Source organism: Amblyomma americanum, chromosome 3 (genome assembly GCF_052857255.1).
Source record: "Amblyomma americanum isolate KBUSLIRL-KWMA chromosome 3, ASM5285725v1, whole genome shotgun sequence".
In the NCBI taxonomy this organism is placed as follows: Eukaryota; Metazoa; Arthropoda; class Arachnida; order Ixodida; family Ixodidae; genus Amblyomma; species Amblyomma americanum.
In genome coordinates, this window is record NC_135499.1 from 59,969,875 (window position 1) to 59,988,479 (window position 18,605).

The 18,605-nt window shown below is 46.0% G+C and overlaps 1 protein-coding gene across 3 annotated transcripts in view; it reads right to left on the minus strand.

Moving 5' to 3' along the window:
- Positions 1–5,287: 5,287 nt before the first annotated feature.
- The window catches only part of Duox (dual oxidase), a 196,650-nt gene continuing 183,332 nt past the window's right edge, over positions 5,288–18,605 (minus strand). The window contains exons 27-31 of one of the 3 annotated variants that reach the window (XM_077657416.1): positions 17,046–17,275; positions 14,234–14,398; positions 13,218–13,373; positions 10,876–11,004; positions 5,288–8,920 (exon numbers count right to left, since the gene is read on the minus strand). In XM_077657416.1, the coding sequence (XP_077513542.1) occupies positions 8,795–8,920; positions 10,876–11,004; positions 13,218–13,373; positions 14,234–14,398; positions 17,046–17,275 (806 nt within the window). In that variant the 3' untranslated portion in view covers positions 5,288–8,794. Of the gene's footprint in view, positions 8,921–10,875; positions 11,005–13,217; positions 13,374–14,233; positions 14,420–17,045; positions 17,276–18,605 lie in introns of all 3 variants that reach the window. The other 2 variants (XM_077657417.1, XM_077657415.1) reach the window with 2 other exon arrangements.

Sequence of the window (18,605 nt, forward strand, 5' to 3'; positions counted from 1 at the left end):
ATGGTTGTACCGTGCCGAGACATTCACCTAGGCGCAAGGCGTTGGGGAACGAGAATGGGTTAGACACGAACAGTACGGAGAGGCCAGCGGATATAGTCAGTACAGCGTATGGCAGAGGCAGACACTTGCGGTGCAGAAAGATAGGGGACGGAGTGAAGAGGACAGTGTCGTCGCGAAGAGGGCCGCAAGAGAGGGGTACGAGGACTGAAGAGCAGGGAGGCAGGTCAATGTCTTCGGCAACTAGGGCCTTAACACAGGCACCAGGAGGGGCAGTGTCCAAGACAGCTTCGGGCAGGTGAGAGAACTCGACTTCAGCTCGAGCACAATCGATGATAGCAGCATGGCGCGATAGGAAATCCCAGCCCAGGATAACAGCATGAGAACAGCAGGGCAGTACGACGAATTCGACGGCATAAATGGTCCCCTGGATTACAACGCGAGCGGTACACGCTGCGGACGGCTGGATGTTCTGAGCGCTGGCGGTGCGCAGTGAGAGTCCAGCAATTGGCGTCCTTACTTTTCTTAAAGAACTACACAGCTTTGCGTCCATGACGGAAACGGCAGCACCAGTGTCGACAAGCGCCATGACAGAAACGCCGTCGACGGAAATTTCAATGAGGTTAGCGGCTGACGGATGAGGCCTTTCGAAGTTCGTTGTGGACGCAGTTCTCGCCTCAGGAACTGCGGCGCCTAGTTTTCCTCCTGGTTAGCGGTGGGGCGACGTCGCATAGGCGAAATAGACCGGCGTCGTGGAGAAGAGGGCCGGCGGCTGGAGAGGGTAGAACGGTCCGGCGAGGAAGTACGACTTTGCGGCGGCGCAGCTGGTACAGAGTACTGACTCGGTGGGGGCCAGTACCCAGGAGCTTGGGGAGGAATTTCCGCGTCCGGGAGACGACGGCGGCAATGCCGAGCTACATGACCTGGGAGACCACAAAAGAAGCAAATCGGCCGATTGTCCGTTGTGCGCCAGGAATCGCTGACCCTTGGAGTAGGTCGTCGGGAAGCCACTGGCCCTCGCAAATGCGCCGGAGGCGCACTATAGATTGGCGGCTGCGGTCTTGCTACGACATCGGCATATGTCACTGGAGCCGCTACAGGAGGCGGTCTCGCGACGGCTTCGGCATATGTGAGCGGAGCCGCCACAGGTTGTGGTCTGGCGACAACGTCAGCGTATGTCAGCGGAACCGTGACAGGTGGTGACGGATGAGCCGGTGGAAGAGCCTCAGCAACTTGCTCTTGAATTGTATGTCGGAGCACTGGAGTCAGATATGATGGTCGGTCGTGAGCGCTCGGCAGAAAGGAAAGTTGACGTGCCACTTCTTCCCGCACGAAGTCTTTAATCTGCTGTAGCAGCGAGGGGTCAGGAGCAGGCGTGAGCCCAGCGAGCGACTCAACCTGCTGTGGCCGCTGGCGTGTCAGAATCCGCTGCTTGCGCAACTGCTCAAAGCTTTGACACAGCGTGACGACTTCAGCAACGGCACGCAAGTCGCGCGCTAGAAGCATCTGAAAAGCGTCGTCATCGATGCCTTTCAAGATGTGTTGGATCTTGTCGGCTTCCGACATACGAGCGTTGACCCGCTTGCACAATTCGACGACATCTTCAATGTAGCTAGTGAAGCTTTCACTAGCCTGCTGAGATCGTTCACGAAATCGCTGTTCGGCTCGGAGTTGCCTGACAGCCGGTCGACCAAATACGTCTGCAAATTTAGTCTTAAAAATGGACCAGGTTTGAATATCTGCCTCATGGTTGCGATACCAGAGGTTAGCCACACCGGCGAGATAAAAGATGACGTTGTTTAGCTTCGTCACATCGTCCCATTTGTTGTATACGCTCACCCGCTCGTACGATGTGAGCCAATCTTCCACATCGTTCTCGTCAGTCCCGCTGAAAATGGTCGGGTCCCGTTGACGAAGAGAGCCGGCACAGATGACAGCCTGGCCCACTTGTACGGCCTGGTGTTGGACGTCCTCAGGCATCGTGCGCGCCGGGAGAGCACGACTACGGAGCTCCAGGGCCGATGTTTTTACCCAGCACCTCCACCAAATGTAACGGGGGGTTTGTTACGAGGTACTGGGGCGACGGGAACGGCAACGGCAGCAGTCTGGGATCAGATCGGCAAAAGACACACAAGCGTAGCGCTGGCAAAAACTCTCGAGAGCACTTCTTCTTCTTCTTCTTCTTCTTCTCCTCAAGTAATATGGCACATGAGGAGAAGAAGAAGAAGAAGAAGAAGAAGTGCTCTCGAGAGTTTTTGCCAGCGCTACGCTTGTGCACTGTCACCTCGTCTTCGTCTTTTCAAATCATCCGACGCATCTTCTTCTTTAGCCTTACACTCTATATAAAGATCTATGTCTCTTCATAGACAACAGCGCAACGGATCCAGGCCACAGATTAAGAACACATAAGGAAGGGCGGAAAAGACAAACACAGCATATGTCTCATTCATCGTTGGCTTTTTCAGGATGCGAGTTATACAGGCTCAAGCAAATCTCTCTGTTCGAAGAATTAACACGTTTTTCGGTACCCAATCCAACAGCTCCGTGAGTGTTGGGCATAATTCTAGAAGGTGATAGCACATGAAAAGCACTTGCAGCCCCAGTTTTGCATCATAGTTTGGAGCCCATTACCTCTGAAGCCATTACATACGTAGAAATACCGCTCATCTATATATGACGGAAGGCGACCGTCCCCGAAACCAAAGAGCATACGAGATGCCTTTTTATTAAATTTGTGTGTTCATCAATGGGTGATTAATAAAAGCTATAATATAAAATAAAAGCTGGTGAACAGTCTCAAGGTTCGGTTACACTACACATAAACACCCCCGAAAGCAGCAGTTTGGACAGCCGTCCCGGTAGCTCGGTTGGTAGAGCACGGGACGAGAAATTCGGAGGTCGTGGGTTCGAATACCACCAGCAGCGTGTGGTTGTTTTTGTCTACTGCTTTTATTATTCTATCATTCATGAAAACCAACAATAAAGAATCTCATATGCTCCTTCTCCTTGGTTTCGGTGACTGTTCACTTACGTCATGCGTCATGCGAGCAACTGTTAACATACCCTTGTCTGCTCAATTTATTAACGAGGGCCTCGAGTCCGGCAGTATTGGTGCCATAGGTAGCATAAGAGGGTTCTGGCACAGCTTCCACCCAAACCGTTCGATCGCGCTCTTACGTGCAACTCGCGGTAATACAGGACGTACTACGTCCGCCGCTATGGACGAGGGTGGCGCTGGTGAACACTGTCAAAGTTCGATTACACTGTACATAAATACCGCCGAAAGCAGAACATTGGAGAGCCGTCCAGGTAGCTCAGTTGGTAGAGCACCGGACGAGAAATTCAGAGGTCGTGGATTCGGATTCAACCGGCCGCGTGTGGTTGTTTTTGTCTACTGCTTTTGAAGCGAAAGTTTTACTACGGGAATTCTTTTTACCATGGGGCACTCACTGCTTGTTATGTCACAAACCAGATTCAATAGAACATGTCTTTATTGATTGCTCGGATGCACTGCTCTTTTAGGACGTGCTCCAGCGTACAGTAAAGGAAGACTTACCCTTGGCGCCGTAGGGGATACGATTCCTGGACGTTGAGCCGGATGTTTAGAAATACGATGTAATTTTCCTCCTTGGCCTGCACAGCATTTGCCGAAGCAGGATGGCTGTACGACACTGCGATGAAGATGCGCGGTCTGTCCGAGATTACTTAAAGGAAAGCGTATTTAAGCTGCGCGAAATTTACAAGGAGCTATGTTTTGTAGATGAAGTTATCGAGTTGATGGGAGAGTTGTGTTCCTTGAAACAGTTTTGATTTTCTCACTTGACTGAAGCATATGTCCGCTCTTGATGTTTGAGAGTGCAGCGCAGAACATGTTTGTGATCTGTTGTAAACTGTCAAAGCAGGCAGTGAAGACAAAACTAGACTATCGCCGCAGCCAACGCGCCTCGTGTTAAACTGCACCACACTCTCGCGCTGTGCATTCGAGAGCGTCGTCTTGATCAGCTTCGATCTACTCCGTCCCGCGGCACTGCCTGCTCACCGTCGCCTTCTACGTAGCACAAATCCGTGCTTTCGCTCCGATTCGAATGTAGTAAACATTATGTGTAGCTTTTTGTTCATCTGCCATTCATGACGGCCACAAATTAAAAAAAAAACACATCCCCTATGCTCCTTGCTGTCGTTGACTGTTGGCTTCTGCCATGTATCTCATAACGAGCACCTCTTTCCATTCCCTTGTCTGCTGAATCGCTCATCAGCACGTTAGCCAGAAAAACTCAGTCTATCTATCGTTATTCGCAGCATAGCTACACAAAGCAAGATTTGTGGTAATAAATGTCATCGCCTCGCTAGCTATCTCAGTGAAATTATTGCAGCTAGTAACTGAGGACAAACTGAAACAATCAGTAACATATAACGTTATAAAAATGCCCCTTCTCACACTCACGAGTTTACGGTATCAAAAAGGACATTAGCAGTGAAGAGAAAGAATTATGCTGTAAATAACAGTAAGTTAAAGGCACTTCGCAAATGCTCTTAAGATTTGACAATGGCGAAACCGCTCGAAATGAAATAATGTATGTTGTTATGTGAAGTTATTTTATGCCGTCTAAATTGTTACCTTTGTTATATTTTCGATATAATTAGATTTAATAGTCAATTCAAACATCACAAATAATCAAGGAGTATTTACAAATATGCTTGAGTAGAAATGCCTATTTCTACACAGGGAACTATGACAAATTCCCCTTCACTCCCTTCCAGGTTTGCCCGACTTGTTGGCACAGCCAGCTCGGCTAGATAAGCCAGGTGCACTGAGAGCTTGATATGGACTTTTCAATAAATAATTTTCTTCCTCCAAAGCAATGAAGCACCGAAGAGAAACGAATATCGTCCCATAACTTTCCAGTCGGCTGTTGTTCTTGTCATTTGGAGATTGCCAGTCGCAGATTGAGAAGTAATGACAAAAGCAATGACCAAAAACCGTAGAAGAATTCACTTGCTTAAAAAGGGGAGCCTTAAAAAATTCGTGGTGAAGTGATAGAAGATCGAGGACGACAGAACTGAAATCAATCGCATGAAAACATTGAATGAAAGATGCAGTCATTTTTTTGTCCAACATTGTCAAGTGCTTATAGCCTTCGCCAATTAAGGCGCCCCGATTCATTTCGCACTTCAACAACATGCGTTAAAGAGAACCCTTTTGTCACGTGTGTATTTGCATTGGCTTTTGACCGTTATTTTTTCCCTTTTCTTCTCAGCCTGCACTTTTTCCTAGAGTGTGTCGATATTTCAAATCAAATAAAATTTTATTTTCCTTTGCACAAACTACAAGAATGGAGCAGCCGCAAAAAGCTACTGCTACCAGCAGCTTGACGAGGCGACTGCCCCAACTCATGACAGGAGCAGAGGCATAATATGGAAGAATCTCATTCACAAAATAACAAAGGAGCGTTACAAATACACTGTCATACGAAACAACAAATACAGTGTCAGAAGAAGGAAACATGGGATTAACACGATGAAGAAGAAAATCCCACCGAGCTCACATTTTACATTGTTGCATTATATACACCTCAAGAACACGTGTTTCAAACATCTTTTAGACAGCGCTGTAATATCGACGGACTGATGGGCATAATTGTTGAGGAGAACTGGCAGACTCAAGGTTAATGACAGAAGGGCATAGTTGTTTGGCGGGCTTAGTATATAGAACACATCTGGGTGACGTATAGTGCATACTTCAACAATTATTTTTTTCTCATGAGCGTGCTTACTTTGCTTCCAGCTGTGTGACAACGCTTATATTACAGCATGATGGTTGTTGCGAAATATTCATTTTGCCCGGTTTTATGACTTCGGCTAAAAATGTTTGAGCCCTGTCTGTCGCAGTCATTATTGTCTCCTGGCGTTGTCTTTGGTCCAATGTCACTCGAAGCTTCGTATTAGTGTGTGTTCCGTATATTTTCTGTTTTTTTGCAGCTCTACTCATGCAATACTCAAGGCTCCCCACTTGGGGCCGCAGTATGTATAAATATAAATAAGTTAACTACCGCTCATTGCTACCTTTAATTTTTCGTGAATACGAGAGCTCTTGAGTCGGGGCGTGTGAACACTTAAATAGGTCTACAGTAATGCACATATGTATATTTCTTCTCATCACTGGCCCTCACTGAGCTCAAGAGTACAAAAATGGCTCTCAATCGCGCAACGCCTGCAACCGCAGCAAAATTATTTTGAATTTACGGAACAAGCAGCCACTGCACTCGCCTCTTCTACACTCAAGAGTAGCGGCGTTTTGCTACGCCCTGGGTGCTTCTGAGAATAAAATGGCGAAGAGAGAGTCTACTGTGCCCCCTTAAAGCTCATACACAAGAACTTCCAGCGTAGTCCACGAGAAATGGCGCCGCTTCCAGTCTCTTTTCACGTACGTGTCGCAGAGATACGGCAAATCGTAAAATCTTGAGCTGAGGGTGCTTAGGACAGCATTTTCATTCATTTTAAGAAGACATTCATACATCCACACTCAAGGGCGAACTGCCCGCTGAGATCGACTCGGCCACGTATATAGTGACAAAGGGGTTCTAGGACTACGTCCATGATCTGGGCGAAGCTCACGTAATTCCCATGTGCAGGAATTGCGGCCGCGCATGAGACTTCAACTGCAACCGATAGCAAAGTAGTCAAATGCGCAGTGACCACGGCGTAGCCACATGTCCGCACAGGTGCCAAGAGCAAGAAGGCACTTCAGAAGGCCTTGAAGTGAAGGGCATTATTCAATAAATTACATAGAATATGTCTTGCCGACAGCCACGAGAAATTTTTCTGCGTAAGGACTCCTGAAAAACCCACCAATATTGTTTTTTTTAAAGGGTACCAGTTAGAAGTGATCACAAATCGGTGTGCTCACAGAGCAAACACAGGCGCCTGCTTCGAGAGATGCCCCAGATTATGAGGCAAACGAAGCCAATTATCTCAGAGTGCATTAGACATTGTCCGCAAAAGCAGCCTGCCAGAAGGCCCGCACTGCAGCTACGATGTTAGTAAGCATGATCAAAAGTAGAACTTCACTGGAAGCATCACTCGCAAAGCTCGGTTGTTTTATCAGAAGTTTATAGCAAAGCAGGAACACAGGGCTGTCACGAATCCCTTAAGCGCATATATCGAACACGTACGCACGCTTGTACCATAAAATAAACACTTATGCACAAAACTAGACTTTATTAAAAACATCTGTGCCAAAAACAGCTAAGTAAAAAAAAAACTCCGGAAGTGTCGCGATACAACATCACTGACTGCACAACACCAAATGCGTGGCACAAAAGAGTGTTACACCAAATACTCCATCTCAGTTTGTCGTTGACAAAAAGAAAAAAAAACACGCGGAAGGCTTGGCTGCACCACACCACAGGAAGGTTCACGAAGAGCGGCTAGGCCCTCGGTCGCGGCCGGTGAGTAAAATCGCGAAGCGCGGCCGGACGAAGCCCCACGCAGCGATTCACTTCGCCACGCCGAAGACGTCGAGGTCTGTGCGATGCGCCTGTCTTCACTTCAGAGGATGCCGGGGAAGCTCAAAGCGCCTCCACTCCGCTCAATGCCCTTACCACCGCGCTAGCAGTTTTGCGAATCAACAGCAATTGCTATTTGGAAGGTGTGGCCTGTAATGTGCGCACGCGACTCAACGCACACCATAGCTATTCTCAGTACCACTGCGGCATCCCGCAAAGGACAGCTGGCGCAAGAGGAGGACATAGTCCGATGGGCTAAATCTGGGAAAAGGTGTTCTACATAGCACATACTTGATGGGCAAAAATTCAGGCGACCCGGTGTCATCAAGTGACAGTGGCAATTGTTTAAATGTCAAGTCTCCCAATTGCAGCCCCTTAAGACATCGCAGTGCCCTAAAAAGGCCTATCTAAGCCTCGTTCTAAGCCAGTAGTACGCAGTTTCGGTGTAATCTCGAACTCTCATGCCACTTGCCTGCGTATACAGCGTACGGCCACTGACAACCCACAGCTTGAAAAACGTCACTGGTTAGGCCTGCACACCGTGTGCCATTTGTGCGCACGCAGTACTCAGCGCAGCATGGGATGCACTTTATATCTGCTTAGAAATAATAATAATAATCATTATTTTGGGGGAAGGGAAATGACACAGTATCTGTCTCATATATCGTTGGACACCTGAACCGCGCCGTAAGGGAAGGGATAAAGGAGGGAGTGAAAGAAGAAAGGTAGAAAGAGGTGCCGTAGTGGAGGGTTCCGGAATAATTTCGACCACCTGGGGTTCTTTAACGTGCACTGACATCGCACAGCACACGGGCGCCTTAGCGGTTTTCCTCCATAGAAACGCAGCCGTCGCGGTCGGGTTCGAACCCGGGAACTCCGGATCAGTAGCCGAGCGCCTAACCACTGAGCCACCGCGGCGGGCGCTTAGAAATGAAGACTCAGCATCCTGGTGAATGCCGATTGTCTCAGTCACACGTGAAAAACAGCTATCGCAACGGCAAGGCCAGTGAGCGAAGTGCGGAGGCACCAAGCGAAAAACTTCCTTCTCGCAAGAGTCCCGTGCCGTCGGGAAAGAACCGGTGGATGGGCACTTTCGGAGAGGAGGGTCCGCGAGGCTCTCCGCCGCGGACACCTCCTCACTGCCCGGCGCGAGGCCAAAACACGGAGACGAACAGCACCGGCAAAGGCGGCACCTCGCAGCATGTGTCCCAAACAGCACGCACTGTCGTCATCATCACAGTTGGTTTCTTTTCTTTTTTGGCAGTCTGGCGCCACAGCCCGGCGCACACTGGTCAGAAGTTCTCGTAGTGGTGGATGAAGTACGGCAGCTTGCGGCTGTTGTTCACAGTCTCGCAAGCCGAGCTCACGCTCTTCGTGAGCGCCGAAGGTCCACAGCTGAACACACCCACTTTGCTCACCTGCAGCGCACCAGACAGGCGACTTAGCGCGCGTAATGCAACATTGCTGAAAACCACTCCGGGACATGAATTCAGATTAAGCCGCGTTTTCCGCTTTTAGCTTTTGGCGAGAGGGTTAATCTCCCAGCTTAGTGGAATAGTTTCGACATAATCATTGCCCTCCTGTTTTTCTTACGTCCCCACTAACGCTGGGCTAGTGAAGGTATCTCTCGCCTCACCACAGTCTCAGAGTGGCTTGTAGCCAGCAAGCAGTATTATAAACTCATTGTTACCGTCAAATACGCCACATAAGTCTAAATGCCTGGCAAGAAAGCATGACTGAAAAATGATGCACAGGAGACAATAAGAACGCACTGACAGCATACTCCCACAAAAATGCAGGACTGAAACGAAAGAAAATAATGCAGGCAATGACTACAGAACCTTTAGACGGCGCTGCTACTGAACATAATAGCCCCGTTCTACGTTATGACAAGCGCGCTTTACAGTCTTGCCGCGCATCTCGCAGTTCTCATCAGTGCTTTTGCGTCTCTTTTCATGATCGGACGTGCCAAGTGACCACCAGGTGACCAGGATATCTGGTCGCGGTCGCACCGTGATACATGTTTCAAAGTTACAATTTTTAAGTAGTCCTTCTGTAGGTTCGGATGCACGTCTCATGCAAGCAGATCCTTAGAACATTAATGCATCTGTAGAAAACGTGTTTCCCACTAAACCCCATTCCGCTGCGCAACTGCAAAGAAATACGGCGGTCTTTCTGTACACTAATTCATATAAATTACAAATTTACTGCTGAGAAGCACAGACGGCGTGCATAGCACGAATGGCACGCCACTGAACAGCGCTCTAAGGTTCAATAAGAGTGGAAACGTATAGCAGTCCGGCCACTGCTATTGGAAAAACCTATTTAGCCAGACTGACAGCCCAGATGCAATAAGGCATTATTCAATTATTTTCAAGAAAACGTCGGGCTCGTATTCTGAGAAAAATATCGTATACTTCAAGCAAGCACAGTCATGGACAAGCAAAGCTGAAATGGAGCAACAACCTTAAATTCTCAGTGGCGTCACGCATCTACGAGAGCATGAACCGGTAACGAGATAAGCGCCAGCACAAGATCACAAACAAGCACAACTGGGTCAGTAATCAACGTTAGGAAAGCCAAGGCGCCCGCCTTTGTTACCCGTGGTGTCATTCTTAATGATCCCCCTTTAGCGCCTCCTACGACCGAGGAAGTGTTTTGTTATGCATAGCTTCTGTCGCGAAGTTTCGCAAATATGTGTTCACATGCAATATCACTGCAGAGCCATTCGACTCCAAATAAGATGCAAGTATCGCACTCATAATTATCTCGTTTCAGGTGTGTGTTGTCTTGAGTGCGCGAGGCCAGCGGTTGCTTTTATTGTTGCTGTGTCATTTTAGAATAACTTGTGCGCCAATGTACCCCTGCTTCAAGTCCTTTTAAAGGTGTATTATACGAAATGTTTAATTTGCTACGGGCACGTGCTGCTTAACTGATCCCAGGATTGAGGTATTTGGTGCAGGGCTGCAGGCACAAAGAAACGATGTTGACACAGAACGAACGTTTTACATCATGTTTAGTAGTAAATGTTCATTCTAATTTAATATCTTTTCTTTGTACCTGCACCAAATACTGCTTTGCTCGGATGACTTGACCGGCACCTGGCTCTCGCAAACTAAGCATTTCGTATATTATACTCGTAAAAAATGTTAACGTGCATGAGACTGTTGTGCCAATGGCAGAGTGGTCAGTGAATTAATTTCTATATACACTTTTTGGGGAATCCAACCTAATATACAGACATGGTGTAGGAACTCATTATTATTTTCAGGTTATGGAGCACATTTGGATTTGCTAGAAGCATGCAAGCAAACAAAATTTTTCATAGAGTGCGTCATCAGGGTAACTAACGAGATGAGTAAAAGCAACTTACGTAAGAGTGCTGCTGCTGTACAAACTTCAGGAAAGCAGACATATCAGGTCTGCCAAAGTGATTTATTGCCTTCAGACCTGTGAACATACTTCTGTTCGAAACCCTCTGGAAGTGGTTTTCACAGATATACTGAAAATACCAAAAGAAAAGCGTTATTTTAGCCTTTGTGAGGGCCAATGACATGGTACCCATATTGCATTGACAGTGTCAGATGCAACAGGAGTACGGTTCTGTGCTGATGCGAAAGCGACCAAAAATTGCAATTAAAAGCTAATAGGACTAAGCATCAGCCTGCATAACCTTTTCACATTGATGACTAATGAGACCCTGAGGCTTAGCTATTTTCCAGGGTGCGTGCCTCCCTGTAAAAGAGCAAAGCTAGCAGACAGCTACTGGTTACTAATCTTGATTAAAACTTAGCTTCAAGTTCGGCAACATTTGTCAGAATCAAGCACGAGGGGGTGTAATGAATGCTACGAAACCACCACAAATCTCTGCTTTAAATTAAGTACTAAAACGCGATAATCATGTGTTGCTCTCTATTGAATCAAAGAAGGATCATTGTGGTGGCATAGTTCTAGGTCTAATATACTTCTTCAAATTGTGCAGCGCTTTGGGGTAACATTAAAAAGCAGTAACTTCTGAAAGGCAGTGTTACACATTGTCTTTGCCCTAACCTTGTAATGTAGGCACATCATGTGCGGTACAGAATGCAAAAATGATCACAGTCCTCATTTACGCTCACAAAAGTATCCCACATACCTGAAATTATACTGCCAGCGCATTTCCGAAAACATTTTTCAAAACAAATACCAAGTGTCAGCTCCCAGAGATGTTCGTAACTTTTGTGGGGCCACACGCCGATAATATTAAGCTTACTGACATAACAGCCTGCAGTTTTAATGTGACCACCTCTACTTTTTCACGTGGTGAAATAGATCCGATTGTTGCTATTGATATACTAAACCTCTAGAAGTATGTGTGCGCATGTGATTGTTCTTAGAGAACAAAATGTTAATTTATTTATGTTAATTATCAACTAAACATTACTTTCTCAGTAAACCCATGTATTTTCAATATTTATGCAATGTACAGGTCAGGAATGACGAATTCGAAACAGTACATCAGCTTTTTGTTTTTACATTTACACTGCGTTAGCATTACAGGTTGAAAATGATATATATTGTTTAAAAATAAAAAATCTGACCTCAAATGCGAACAAAATCTTTGTAACCCTAAGAGTGCTTTTACATATGCATCCTACGCTGTTCATCACGCATGTCCAGCTTTGCAGGTACGTAATAGAATACAAATGAGGCAGTGCTACTTATATTTTATGAGCCAGGCTGTGGCCATCCGTGAGCGGGTATGTCTGACTGAAATAAGGTGGTGCCTCCTTCACCTATGCGTATACCATAGGGGAGTAGAACCGCATATTTACAAACTGCAGAAGGCAGTGGACAAGATTGTGTAAGAGATTAGCGCTCTCCTACGAAAATGTACAGAGCACATTGAGTCATGTAAGCAGTGAGCTAAGACGATAATTAACCCAGGACCAGCTCCACAAAGCTAGTGATATAATTCTAGATACGGTGTTTGTGACAAAAAGCAACCTCGTAGAAACAACGGTTTCAATCAAGCCATGAGTCAACGCTTTTGCAAAGGACTTGGTTGGCTGATTGTAGTTGCCAGTGTCACCGCTTCACTTGATTTGGGCAAGTTTGCGTCCGAATAATCAGGAGCTGGTTCGCAGCCATGTTTAGTGGGAGCAGTTAGTGGATAGCGATTACAAGTGAAAAATATTCTGCTGCAACTTTTACGATAGAAAAAATGAGCACTGGTGTAGTTTTCCTGTCAAAAGCCACTCGCTGTATTTTTACAACTTTTAAATGCGCTCTTGATACTGACTTGCAATTTATAACAGTACAGTAGACATATTCATTAGTTTCATGGTCACTATACCCTACTCAGCTGCCGGAAGGGCTCGATTCTTTGCTGATGGAATCATAGAGGTGTCGAAAGTCAATGACAGAATGTGCAACAGGAATGCATTGCCTTAATTTTAGGATTAAACTTTGCCGAGGACGTCAGCAAAGCAAATTAGCTGCACAGTCGAGATGGCTGCCTGCCTGCTATCTAGCAGTACTTGCTGAGAAGCTGGCCGTTGACTTGCGTCCTAATGTGCCACTCAAGTGCTCTAAAATATTGCCGTAATTCATAAAGGTTCATGCATAAGCTGAATACACCTAAACAAATACAAAACTTTAGGTCGCACAGTCAAGATTTTTATTTAATGTGATCACCAGGACAATTTTAATTCGTTTATACTAGGCCAAACTTACCAGCATCGTAGTCCTAAGATCAAACTTGTGGAAAAACTGTGTTATAAAGATATGTATCTCCAAGACATTTGTCACGTCCTTTCTTTCCACATCCCTGAGAACATCGATGAACCACTCGAAATGCCGATGAGAAGGGCATATCCACATAAAGTAGACCTGCGAATAAAAAGGAAATAACTTGGAGCTGCATTAAAGTGTTGAAGGTTGCACATTTTGTTTTGATAAATCTGGTTATACCGTGGTATGCTGCTCCTCTTACGAAACCTTGCACATCAGATGAAATCAGAAGTGGAAGTAGCAACATATCTCTAGAATTTAAAAAACTATGAGCATCCAGCCCTCTCATTTAACCAATCCTTAAAACGCTAATCGAACACATTAATTCTGAGGCGCCCTACACCTTTAGAATTTCACTCCAGTTCTTCGCAGTAATACTGGCGGCTAGGTTTTCTACTCCAAAATTGACCCACTGCATTCCGCATCTACGATATAAAAGTGACACCGGCAAACCGCTGCACTTGAGATATCACAATTATTTCAGCGTGAGCGTGGAAATTCGCTGCAAAAACAAAAGACAGTAAACAAAGATGTTTTACAGGCAGTCGCAACTTGTGCCAGTAGTCGCTACAACGATTGAAATAAAAATAAATTAAGCCATGCCATCTTTTCACCCTGCTCAATGCGTCAATTTAGCCACCGCGCAGGACCGCCGGTCAGTCCGATCTCACAATATTGCCAACGCGAGCAATGAGTACTTAAGGAATACAATTTAGTTTGCCTCTTAGTAGCCGTTTGTTCAAAGATTACAGTAGCCGCTGAGATTGATTTCCAGATCCTTTATTGCCGTGTTACTCTCATAGCAATGGCAACAGGCGGTCAGTAAACTAAAACTAGACCCAAATCGGTGGCACATTTCAGTGGAAATCGTGTTCATTTTTATCTGCAAGACAAACAATTTCATGCAGCCCAGTCTTACCCAGCACCCATTTTCCCCAGACAATAGTCCAAGTACGCACCTTTTTGCAGGCTACGCCGGAGTAGCGATTCGTGGACGTTCCAAAGACCAGGTCGTTTAGGATGGACGCGTAGGGTGTGACGCCGATGCCGCCGCCCACCATGACGGCAATCTCGAACTTGTACCAGTCCTGGTTGCCGCCCCCGAACGGCCCCTCAAGCCTCACCTGCGGTGCGTGCACACACTGCTGCACAGTCAAAGTTAGCACGCTTTTCATTTTACTCGCAGCGCTGTTCACGGCACATCTCTGTCCACCGTGTGTCCGCTCTGCAGCATTACCACTGCGCTGCCTGAGCGAGCATGTGTATACACTAGCGGACAAGAGCAGCGTTAAATCGGCCGCCCTTCTGAATATTATCTATTGAACTGGACGCATATATGTGTTTGGCATTAAGCGAAAAAAAGATGATCATCATTATTAATTTTTATGGCGGAAGGGAATCTTTGGCCAAACAGCGCTATGGCACAGAGGTTTTTCCATCTACTCAAGGTAGGGTAATAGACCCATTTCTCAAGCATTTCATCCCAGGAAGTCGAACATTAGGAAAAAAGAAAACTTGTACCCATTTTATCACCGTTCGGTACCCGGTGGCACTGTGGATCGAATACCGCACCTCGCGCTCTCAGGGCCCCAGAATGTAAAGTTGAGAATGACCACATTCAGACGGCCGGCGCATCCGAATGCAACCTGATGCGGCAGCTGGTGGGAGAGCGGTTCGCGGGCCGCGGTAGGGCGGCGACTGACTTCACGAAGTTAGCAAGCAGGTGAGAAGGATTGCGGCGGCGGCTGCGTAGAGCCCTGCAGAGGTAGAATTACCATCTGCGTGGAATAGGGTTACACCAACGCAGCGCGCGACGACTCCGTCGACGAGGTGAGCGGGCGGGTTTACGCGTTCGCACACGTAGGTCTTAATTGTCTCTGCCGACTTTTTGAACAAATTAACATCCGTCCCAGCTGAAAGTATGTTCCTGAAAAGGTTTTCTCTCAATTTCAAACAGAATATTTTCAGGAATTTTTGCAAAAAATGCTCGCTGAAATATGCATTATATTCTACTATTATGGCTGACTGAAACTGATGTGTTAAATTACCTCTGACGCGAAAAACAACATAAAAAAGAGTCGCGCCTTTCAAATCCAGATAACATACTGAAATTGTTTCATCGCGTCAGCTGGTACCTGCTGACTCTAACACCAGTTTTAAAAAAATATTCCTGCCACAACCACAAAAAGCTGCTAGAGGCCCCCCAAGCTGCTGTAGGGTTAAATGCCCGCTTGGACGATGTGCCTAGTTAAACATAGTAAAGAGATGAGCTCTGCATTTAGATTTAAGGTGCACTCCTAAGATATTCTGATGATTTTTCCTTCCGAGTTTAGAGAAACGGCTCAAAAGTGTGCACTCAGACACTAGTATAAAATTTATGATGGAGGTGTCACGTTTTCAGCACATACGACAAAAATGACTACAGTCGAGCCCACTCATAACAAAACTGACAGCCATGGGGATTGCGTTCACCGTGTCGGAAGTTCGTAGTAACCCAAGTAACGCAAAATGTTAACAGAACGTTGCCTTTATGGTTTCGAATGTCATCCTATAACGTTGCCTGTTTATTGCTAACGTGACTTTTTTTGATCACCAGGCAACGTACATAATAACGTTAGTACTAAGTCTAGGTAACGTTGACGTGACATTATTATGACGTTCGATTGACAAAAAGTACACAAAGTAACGTAGCCTCTTAATGTGTGTCGGCTGTCAGGAAATCCTACGCCCACATATCCTATGTGAAAAAAATAATGACCGCTGCAAATTTGAAGCGCAGAGAGCCTTTCAAAGTAACTGATCGCAAGCAACGCGCTCATTTTTTACAGTGTATTCACGAACGTAATTTACACTTGGTAATTTACACAACAAGCACTTTCCTCGCCGAACAATAATGCATGAAACATTATGCTACAGCAACATAACGAACCAGAAAACGCCACTGCGCTACGCTCACATACGTATGAGTGTGTATTTCAGCAAGCTTATATACTCCCAACATGAGGCCCTGGTTTTAGAGCCAGTGACGCTCACCAATCAAGAGAAGTAGTTTCGTGCGTTTTTGAACTTCTGATGGCAAAGATTAGAAGTACAAGTGAGCATGATCATGTTGATAATACCGTTTATTTAAAAAGCCCTATTATTACGCACTGCTGTCTTTGTGCGAGAATTATCGAACTGCATTCCATAAAAATGTACATGCTAATTCTCAAGGAGGCGCCTTTCCGAGCATTACTCTTATGGTGCTTTACTATCCTCCAGTTACACTGCATTCCCTTGGCTCAGAGAAGCAGCAAGAGTCAATAAGCTACATTACCGGTGCACCATTGGTCTCGTCTGTATTATAGGCTGCAAGTTCACAAACCTTATCTAAACATGGGCTCACAAACGTTGGCTGGATCTTTGCACCCAATGTTGGGGTAATGTATGCTCATAAACGCCGTATTGATAAAATCATGGAATATTCAGACAACGGACTTGAGGCAACGTTAGGTGAATTTCAAATTTGGTTGTCCAACGTTTTTTGTCGGAGTTACTTACCGACAACGTTGCAGCAACATTCTGGTTGTTTGGAAAGTGCCGCGTTCACATGTGGTTTGGCACAATGATACCGGGCTCGACACACGCAAATAACACAACAGCTCTTGCAGCTGAGGTTCCATAAACTCTGAACTCAAATTATTAAATATGTACGCATGCATGGCCATCGCAGCCGATGTTTTAAAATATGCGCACGTAAGAACTGTGGCAAACAGAAGCACTCATGCCCACCTTTGGAAGCATGCTTTCGTGCAGGTTGCTAGGATCGAAGTAGTTGCGCAGCTTCCATGTCCACGGACCCTGCGCCTTCACGTGGACAGACAGGTAGTTCTCGTGTGGTGCCGACGTGAGCGTGAGTGAGTGGTACTCGTTGGCCCGGAAGCCCGTGCAGCTCAGCCGCACCCATTGACCGGACAGGTACTTGAAGTTGGGAGGGCGTGTGAACTTCACCCGCGTGACGTCTGCGCGGAAGTACAAATAGCGTTGAAGAAGCCCGAAGTGAAGAATCGAGGAGTAGCGTTGCGCACGACGAGTTCCCAGCCGAAGCGCAATCAATCAAAATCGACTTCGTCCATGCAGAAGTTGCTGCGACTTAAAGTGGTAATGTACTCTTTTCCATGGACACCTAACAATTTTTTCACGGCAAGAACGAGTTATCAAAATTTTCTTACATAATGATGTAGATAATAAATTGCTTTTAAATACTGATCTCCAATAAAGAAATCGACTTGGAAGTAATGCTCTTCTGTCAACAGTAGAAGGCAAAGAAGCTTAGATGAAAGCCCCATCGCAGTTTATGTATAGCTTGCAAACTGTAAGCTTAAGACGGTTGATTTTCAGTTGGCAAATCAAAGGCCCCACGTTGATAAGCAATACGTAAGACGCCCTACAGCGATACCGCTCTACAGCAACTCTGTTGGGTCAGCTTTGCTAACTGGTGAACAACACTCATTAGAAAGGCACAGTAACTGCTTCACGAAGCTTAGCTTCCCTCCTAGACTATACACCTTCACCCCGCGGCCGGCGTGAGGAAGCCTGCTGCTCGCCTCTACTATTGTTACTTAAAGCTCTTTCATAGCTCCCCATTTGCCCTACTGCCAGATTTTGAAGCGGCATGGCTTCCACCAGCTAATTTTCAGTAAACCTAGGGACAAATTTCCGTGGCACAGCAGCAGCAAGCAAGGCCTTCGACAACAGTGCTGTTCCCATGTGCTCACTAGTGAACCACAGAGGTGTTGACTCTGACGGCTCGCATTTGTAGGTTTTACTGAAGTACCAGCGAAAGCTGTCGCTGTCTCCCCGAATTTGCTGGCTCGGAGTAGAACCCTGATATAGGCACCTGTTCGTAGTTGCAGTTTTAAAAAAGGAGCATTAGATCTATATGAAACCGCAGCGATTTTATTATTTCTGTAATAAAAGTTAGCAATTGGTTTGTCGTCATACATAGAGCAGACAAGGTTTTACACTGCACTAACGTACACAAACGACTCAAAAAGGATCAGGTGCGCGCATTAAAAGTTACGGCGTTGTATAATATTATCCAGGTTATTTATTATTTTTTTTTAATGGGCTGGCTTTTACACACTTGACGTGCAATAATAATGGAGTTCAAGACTTTCTGAATGAAAAATAAGTTTCTTGGGACCTTATCCCCACGCACCACTCGAAGTAGTGCCTGTCCATATCACTATGAACATTGTATTATGTCAATGAAAGTAAACATCCAGACACATTATCTACACTTATATTTAAGTATTTTTGTTGTTGCCTGCATTTACTGCAAAAAAATGC